Here is a 9,049-nt window from a genome sequence, read left to right as displayed (position 1 = left end):
TTCAACCTAATTTCTTAGCGGTGCCAACGCTTGTCCTCACATGGAGTCGTGGAAGACGCCGGATGTGGGACCCGAAGATCTCGGTTCAAGCCCGGCGTGGAATCCGGGACCAACCCAGGCATTTCATCTCGGAGGGCCTGCTTCCTTTTCCTCCGCCTGGGGCCCTTGCTCTCTGGCTCACTGCTGTATCCCAGCGCCTAGAACCGTGCGCGGCACGCAGTAAATATCTGTTGACTAAATGCATCCCTGTAATGGTAAAACCTGCAAGGTGTAGCGAGAATGAATGAGTAATTCTGTGCGAGTACCTTGTAATCTGTTACAAAAGGTGCTACGCTAAATTTATAATAAAGCAAATATATTTATAATAAAATTATTTTAATTAATATTTAAATATAAAATTATTTTATAATACTAAAAAAATTAATTTTTTAAAGTGCTATTCACTAATTGGTTACCCTGGAATACACATCTACTTCTCTATCACGGTCCCCCTCCAGAATTATGCCACATCATCCTATCTTCTTCTGAAAGCGTTTCCTGATTGTCTACACCTGACCCTGATGCTATTACTGTGGATGTGCATGTATAGCTATATACAGTTGTGCTCTTAAAAAAAAAAAAAAAAAGGATCGTTACTTATTTTCTTTTCTGAATAGACTGCATCTGCTGAAAGAGCACGGACTGGAGTCAGATGTTAGACCCAGCTCCAGCATTGCCGCCTACTGGTTGGGCTACTCAGGCAAGTCACTTCTCCTCTCTGGGCCTCAGTGTTTTCCTTTGTAGCATTCCTGGGTCTGGAATTCCATCCACGTGAGCAAGGATGGATGCGCCACACGGGGACGCGTCGGTCGTCCGAGCTTCCCTCCTCTCTGCAGGCGCGTCTAGCTTTCCCAAGTTGGGGAACGCGTCCGAGTTGCCGGAGACTCACGAGACGACAGCAAGGGAAACAGCCGCTCAGGGACTTCCCAGGCTTATCCCAACCTGGCCGCCAAGGGCTCGTCCCAACCGAGACGACTCCTCCCCGTCGTCTGCCACCCCGCAACAGCCCCCCCCTCCCCCCTCCTCCATCTCCCATCTCCCTCCGCCCCCGACCTTCCTCCGCCCAGTCCCGCCCGCCCACCCGCGCAGCGCATGCGCCGCCCACAGAGCGTGTTTTTATAAAAGTCCAGCTTCCACTGGAAAGTTCAGTTTGTTGGCTGCAGCAGCAGGTAGCAAAGTGACTCCGAGGACTTGAGTGCTCCGATAGCCGTCGCGGCTGGAGAGCGAGCGGTTACCATGGACGGGTTCCGTGTAAGTCCAGTCTCAACCTGTTTTTTCTTAAATGTATAAACACACGAACTTAGAGCGCAACCACTCTCCGAGCGTGCAGAAGCTACCAGAATATTGGAGGTGTCCGTGTCTTGGAGAGGGGGCGTGGAAAGGACTGTTCGTGTGCTTGGCTACATGGGGGGTAGCACTGGAATCTTTTTCTCTGTAAATAGAGGAGAAAAGATTGGAACGACCGTTTCGGTGTCTGCATGTGTCTCCCCTCTGAGTCTTGCGGTGCGCGCTAGGCTTGCACGCTGTTTGCAAACGTGAGAACATTCTGTGCACAAGCGCAGAGAAGGCGTGCGCACTACCCCGGGACTCAGACCGTGGATCTCTTTCTCGGCGGAGCAGTGATTTCTTTGGAGCGAATTACATGATCTGAAGTTAGAGGCGGAGGGCCGCGCGCCCGGGCTGAGTTCCCAGAGGCAGACCGCGCTCCTGGCTAACTTCGGGCAAAGGCGCTTGGGGACCACTCTTGGCCGTTGGGCGCGTGTTAATTAAACTCTGCGCGGCCGGTACAGCTGTGCCAGTACCCGGGCACAGGGAGCAGAGGGCGGGAAAGGCGGTCGGACCCACCATGCCGCTCGCCCGAGGGGTCTGAGTGCTAGCCGTAGCTGGGAGCAGCGCTTGGGATTGAGAGAGAGACCTCACGAGCGTCCCATGCGCCGCGAATGGACCCCGGGGTTCGGGAGTTTGGGGTCGTGCAGAGATCGAAGGAATATAAGCAGTCACCGCGCGGCAGCACCCCGAGGTGTGCGCGGCGGGAACTGGTGGTGGAGTGAGGGTTGAGAGGGCACCTGGGCTGCGGGTCGCTGCGGCGCAGACAGGCAGGTGCAAGTGGGAAGACCGTTTGGCTCTCACCCAGCCCAATTGCGCCGTTTAACCGTCGGTGGTTTCCTGAAGCCTTTTGAAAACCCCGTAGTAGGGAGGCTCATCGTTTCCCCCAGCGGCGCGCAATTCAAAGGCGCTCGCGGGGAGCCGCCCAGTCTCTCGCCAGCATCCTGCGGGACAGCCTCGCGTGCGGCGGGCCGAGCCCCGGGAGCCGCTGCGCGCGGGCCACCGGCGTGGGCGTGGTAGGCGGCGGCGGAGGCTCGGAGCTGGACCACGCTGCTCCCCACGCGCCCTCCGCCTGGAAACTTGCAGCTGCAGACCTCCGACCCATTAACTGCACCAGTAGCGGGGTGGGAAGAGACCCGGTAGAGTGAGGAAATGAAACTTGGGGCGAGGACCACGAGTGCAGACCCCGTGACCTTCCCCTCCCTGGAAAATGCTGCGCTCCCTAACGACCCAAACGCGCCAAGTGATAAACAAGGGTATGGCAAAAGAGACTCATGCCCCTGAGGAGCGCCAGCTGGGGTGGGGGTGGGGGGGTTAACCCTCTTCTGACGCCTCCTCCCCCCGCACCGCCCAATACCCCAAGCACCAAAGGCCCTTGGCTTCCACGCTCCAATCTCCTTCCCCACTACATGTTGCTTGAAGTACAGAATGGTTTGTGTTTAGACAGCATGGGGAAAACAATGTTTTGTGCCTTAGGAGAGTAACAGTCTTTGCCATCCCTCGGTGGTCCTTCCTCCCCTCTTCCCTTTCTGGCGAATCTTCATTCGGAAACTTAATCCCCGCTCCTCAGAACTGGAGATTCCACGCCCTCACCACCTCCCTCTCACTCCCTCCCCCTCACTCCTCGCTGCCTAGGAGTGGCGTCTTTGTGTTGTGGTTTGGTTTTTTTCTTCCCTCTAGTGAGCCGCAGAAGAGTTAGCAGAGATGTGACTTTGAAACCCTCAGAGTCTCAGGCCCTTTTGTTCTAAACAAAGAATTTTGTAATTGTTTCTACTAAAACGGGATAATGAAGTGACTATGGGGGAAAGTGGGGAGGAGGGTGGAGGATTCTATAATAATTCTCAGGCCCTTCCCCAGTACTTCAGCCAGAGCAGGATTTGGGTTTTATAAATTGCCTTTTTAAAATATCAGAAACGTGTTTTTGCACTTGGGGAATACTTGCTGAACTTGAAAGTGAATGTCCATTACCTTGCCTCTTTGCAGATATACACTTCAGATAACTACACGGAGGATGACGTGGGCTCTGGGGATTATGACTCCCTGAAAGAGCCCTGCTTCCGGGAGGAGAATGCCCATTTCAACCAGATCTTCCTGCCCACTGTCTACTTCATCATCTTCCTGACTGGCATAGTGGGCAATGGATTGGTCATCCTGGTCATGGGTTACCAGAAGAAACTGAGAAGCATGACGGACAAGTACAGGCTGCACCTGTCGGTGGCAGACCTCCTCTTTGTCCTCACCCTTCCCTTCTGGGCAGTTGATGCTGTGGCAAACTGGTACTTTGGGAAGTTCCTGTGCAAGGCGGTTCATGTCATCTACACAGTCAACCTCTACAGCAGTGTCCTCATCCTGGCCTTCATCAGTCTGGACCGGTACCTGGCTATCGTCCACGCCACCAACAGTCAGAAGCCAAGGAAGCTGTTGGCTGAAAAAGTGGTCTATGTTGGTGTCTGGATACCTGCTCTTCTGCTGACTATTCCCGACTTCATCTTTGCCAACGTCAGGGAGGGGGATGGGAGGTATATCTGTGACCGTTTCTACCCCAGTGACTTGTGGTTGGTGGTGTTCCAGTTTCAGCACATAATGGTTGGCCTTATCCTGCCAGGCATCGTCATCCTATCCTGCTATTGCGTTATCATCTCCAAGCTCTCCCACTCCAAGGGCTACCAGAAACGCAAGGCCCTAAAGACCACCGTTATCCTCATCCTGGCTTTCTTCGCCTGCTGGCTGCCCTACTACATTGGGATCAGCATCGACTCCTTCATCCTCCTGGAAATCATCCAGCGAGGATGTGAGTTTGAGAGCACTGTGCACAAGTGGATTTCTATCACCGAGGCCCTAGCCTTTTTCCACTGTTGCCTGAATCCCATCCTCTATGCCTTCCTTGGAGCCAAATTTAAAACCTCTGCCCAGCATGCACTCACCTCTGTGAGCAGAGGCTCCAGCCTCAAGATCCTCTCCAAGGGCAAGCGGGGTGGACATTCTTCTGTTTCAACTGAGTCTGAGTCTTCAAGTTTTCACTCCAGCTAACGCTGATGTAAAAGACTTTTCGACATTAAAGAACTTTTTTTGTTACACATTTTTTCAGATATAAAAGACTGACCAATACTGTACAGTTTTTGTTGACCGTTGGATTTTTTTCTTGTGTTTCTTTAGTTTTTGTAAGGTTTAATTGACTTATTTATATATTTTTTTGTTTCACGTTGATGAGCGTCTAGGCAGGACCTGTGGACAAGTTCTTAGTTGCTGTATGTCAGACTGTAGGACCATAGAAAAGGGAACTGAACATTCCAGAGTGTACAGTGAATCACTTAAGCTAGAAGCGATCCTCAGCTGTTTGTGCATAAATAATCTCTCCATTCCAGTGCAACATTTTCTTTTGCCTGTTCTTAAAATTGTTTGGATGCACCATGTGACTTTCGCTGTAAAAGTTGGCACTTACAACCAAAGCCTGAAGTGGTGTAGAAATGCTCGTTTTTCAGTTTTCGGAAGTGGGTTGATAGCAGCGCCTGTAATGTACAGTCTTGTATTAAGTTGTTAATAAAAGTATGTGATAAACTTACTTAGTGTTATGTTGTCATTTCCGTTGACATTCCTTTGCCTGGCCAAAGTCAAAAATAACAATAATAGATACATTTATGGCCTGCCAGGTCGTGTCCTAGCTATTTTTAGTTGTCACATTTTACTTAACCCTTATGACTAGTCTATGATATGCTCTGGTTCTCTGATTACATTTTGCACAGCAAGAAACTGAGGCGCAGAAAGCCTACGTGACTTGGTCAAAGGCGCGTGGTAAGTAGCACAGCCAATATTTCAAACCAGGCAATGTGACTTCAAACTCTGATGCTTAAATCACTTTCAACTCATAGAAGTTTCGAAGTGTCCAGGCAGTACTTGTTCCTATGAAAGCTCTTTCTGAAGGATTAATGTGCTTAAACATGTGCAATACCATGTTGTAGATTTTACTACTACTATCCCGTGTATGATCAAGGTCTCTGTGGTGCCAGGCCTTGTAGCCTTTTCTCATTAATCCTTCAGTGTAGTTAGCATCACTCTCTTTTCACAGACAAGGGAACTGAGGTTCCGAGACTTTCCATAACTTTGCACTTCCAAGGAGACATACCAGGAGCTGATTCCATTTATCGCCCATCCCTTGCTCTTAACGATTACCCGCTGTTCCCCAGAACACCTGGTCATAAGTCAACTGAAATGTTATTGAAAATAAAGCCAAAAGTGAATGTTTTCTTCATAAAATTAACCATGCCAGAAATACTCCTCTTGCAATATCTTCTATGCAAATCTCAACACTTATTCTTACTCTATTGCAACACCTAGCACCTCAAGGGATCAGCCAAGCAGATAAAAGTTAACTTGGAGCTGTTAGAGCTCAGAGAAGAGATCCACTGAAGCAAGCTCCTCATTGCTCATATTTTGCACAAGATTTTGGAGTCTTATGTAACATCACCCATAGCTATTTACACTACCATTGTGCAAGCCCCAGGCTCTTGAGTAAATTTCAGGTCCAGTCTCCATTTAAAGATAATTTCTAAACTGTTGTAGTCATACCTATCTCACTTTGGAACACAAACAGGGCACTCCAGGCATGCACTCAAAGATAATAACCAGGATATAATTAAGGCAATATTTGGTCAACTTTTCATAATTGGTTCTGGCACAGAAAATCCATTTTGGAGGAAAAACTGCACTGTCGTATCTTTCTGAGGCAAATCACATTTGTTGAAGGCAAATTATAGATCCTGTGAAGGGAAATAACTTAATTACTTAAAATAGAATCCAATTTGGCTGTACATTTTTGCTGCAGTCTATGGATCTGGGATAATTCAGAGTGGTATTCCTATTCCACTTGAGAACACAATTAGATTTTAGATAGGAAATTATCTTGAGGTTTCTTGGTTTTCCCTGGGAAGCCTAATTGGATCATCCTTCATTTAAGCATAGTTTTACATGTCCTTTCTCAAAAGCTTAGTCTTAAAGCCATGACCATTGTAAAAGCCTTCACTTGAACTTTCTCTATAAATATTTATTCTCGAGGAGACAATAGACAAAATCCTCAGAAGGAATTCTTTTTCTTTCTCATCTTGGCGTGAAACTTCGTCCCTCCGGATTCCTCTCCTCTGCCCTGGAGTCACAACAAAAGGAACCCAGCAGAAACTAAATTCCCAGTGTCACCAGTCTTAATGGGTATTTCATTCTCCCTTGGAACAAAGGTGGGATATCTCTTTTTCAAAAAGAAAAAAGCCTTGGCCCTTTTGCGGCTCTGAAAGCCACCCGCCCCCGTCATTCTCTGTCCCGACCCTGCCATGTTCCAAGAGGCTCCAAAGAGTTCCCTGTGTCGTGGTTTGTCCGACAAGGCTGGGAAACTCAGTCTGCCGGCCAGCGCTTGCATGAAGTAGCTGATTGTTTTCTCTCCTCATCCCTTATGAATGGGACCCTTGAAGGTCGGTCATGTAGACCAAGTTGTACAATGGAAGCTAAAATATTTAAATTGTATGCATGCTGCCAATAATGGCGTAAATACGACATCTGAGTTATTAATAACATTAAGCCTGTAACTGGAGAGGAAAATGGATGTTTTTTATCTTGCAAAGCCTTTGTTTCCCTAAAATGCCACTTGGCAATTCACCTCCTCCTACTGTGGGCTTCTCAGCCCCCTTTTGTGGTTACGCTTATATTAAAATAATAATTCTGGGGTACTCTTTTGAAGGGATAACCTACAGCCTTTATTTTAATATTCAACTAAGTGTGACTTTCTCCTAGCTTGTTGTCAGATAGTAAATAAGGGCTCCACAAACAGAATTGAGTTGTCATTATTCCCATATAGTATTCACTTAGGAGGAGCCAGGACCACTAGAGACAAAATTCACGTTACTTTGGAAAATAATCCAGGCGTCCCCAACACTTAGAAATGTGGTGTTGCAGCCGGGCACCAGGGATTTACCCAGCCTGCTTTGCGGAGGTCTCCACCTGGCTGCCAATGTGGCTCAGCAGGTCAGTGCTGGAGAGAAACTAACTGGAGGAATGACCTTCCAAGGAGCACAACCGAAGAGGGATGTTGTTGCCTCAGGGGCCCATAAAGTAGTTGAAACAAATACTTTCAAAGCAGTGGTTCTCAACTGGGGGTAATTTTGTCCTCCAGGGAACATTTGGTAAGATCTGGAAACTTTTTGGGTTATCATACTGGGAGGACAGGGGTAGATGAGGTGCTGCTGGCATCTAGTAGGTAGGGGCCAGGGATGCTGCGAAACCTTCTACAATGCAGAGAACAGGATCCCACAACAGTTATCCAGACCAAAGTGTCAACAGAACTCACTGTTTAAAGCTGAGGGCCGTGGGATGATAATAATTACCAAAATAAGGATACATGCAACCAGTATAATTCCATGAAATTATCGTTGGACGAGGTTCTAAAGTCTCCCTTTAGCCTCCTTTATTCCGTCTCATTTCAATGTGTTCTTACCCCTACCTTACTCAATGCACACAATTCTGCCCACCCTTATTTCACCGTTAATTTGTCATAACGTTAACATGTCTTTCTGTTTGTCTTCTCCTCTCATGCTATGCTAGGAAGACATTCCACAAAAAGAAATAAATGGTGAAAGGTGACCGCTGAGGATTCCTTAGTTCCTATCCAGTATCTCTCTCTCTAATGACCACAATGTTTCCTCATTTAATCCTCACCATGGCCTGTGACTCAATTTGGAACACTTCCCATTTTTCTCCTTTTATTTAAAAAATAAATAAGAAGTGATGAGGTATCAGCCTATTGTTCCACTGTATGCAACTGACTTGAATTAATTTAAATCAATCCTAAGTCCGACAATTAGAATCTTCTAAAACCTTCTGAAAATCTTTCTTTCAACTGAAAATGCAAACTGCTTGCAGGCTGACTGGAGGGATCTGCAATGTTAAGAAGCCACAGAAGGAGAAAGAATTTTTCAAAATCAAACAAATAAAGGTACTCAACCAAACAATACCAGGTGCTAGGTGTTTATCTGGCAGAGCTGGTCCACGATTAAGTTGATTTACATATTTCAGTTCAATTAACTAGAACCCAACTCATCAACACTCTTAATTAAAGGGAATTACTTCCTCATATTTGACTCTGTCAGAAGGCTAGTAATATTTATTGAGAGCTCACTCAATTCCAGGCACATGTGATCCTCACAAAAGCCCCATCAGTAGGATAAAGTAGCCCCTCTTATCCACAGGTGATGCGTTCCAAGACCCCCAGTGGATGCCTGAAACTGCAGATAGTACCAAACCCCATGTTTTTTCCTGTACATACACACGTATGATAAAGTCTAATTTATCAATTAGGCACAGTAAGAAATTAACAATAACTAATAGTAAAATAGAACAACTATAAGAATATACTGTAACAAAAGTCACCACAGATCTTAGCATAGATCAGCATACAATTTTTTTTCTTTCCTTATTAAGTCAAGAACTTTGTCTTCACTTAACAGAAGCACTTTACGGCTTCTCTTTGGCATACCCAAATTGCCATCGCTACTCCTGTGCTTTGGGGTCCTTACTAAGTAAAATAAGGGTTACTTGAACGCAAGCACTGTGATACCATGACAGTCGATCTGTTAACTGAGTGGACTGCTAAGTTACTAACGGGTAGCGTTTATAGTGTGGATAAGCTGGACAAAAGGATGTT

At 46.8% G+C, this 9,049-nt stretch overlaps 1 protein-coding gene across 1 annotated transcript; it reads left to right on the top strand.

Moving 5' to 3' along the window:
* Positions 1 to 1,179: 1,179 nt before the first annotated feature.
* On the top strand, positions 1,180 to 4,927 carry CXCR4 (C-X-C motif chemokine receptor 4). Its single transcript, XM_046657749.1, has 2 exons — positions 1,180 to 1,290; positions 3,349 to 4,927. The coding sequence occupies exons 1-2, from the start codon at positions 1,276 to 1,278 to the stop codon at positions 4,393 to 4,395; spliced, it is 1,062 nt and encodes a 353-aa protein (XP_046513705.1). The 5' UTR covers positions 1,180 to 1,275; the 3' UTR covers positions 4,396 to 4,927.
* Positions 4,928 to 9,049: the final 4,122 nt, after the last annotated feature.

This window comes from Equus quagga, chromosome 4, assembly GCF_021613505.1.
Source record: "Equus quagga isolate Etosha38 chromosome 4, UCLA_HA_Equagga_1.0, whole genome shotgun sequence".
Taxonomy (NCBI): domain Eukaryota; kingdom Metazoa; phylum Chordata; class Mammalia; order Perissodactyla; family Equidae; genus Equus; species Equus quagga.
The sequence above is the reverse complement of the archived record's forward strand: the minus strand, read 5'-3'. Positions and strand labels throughout refer to the sequence as shown.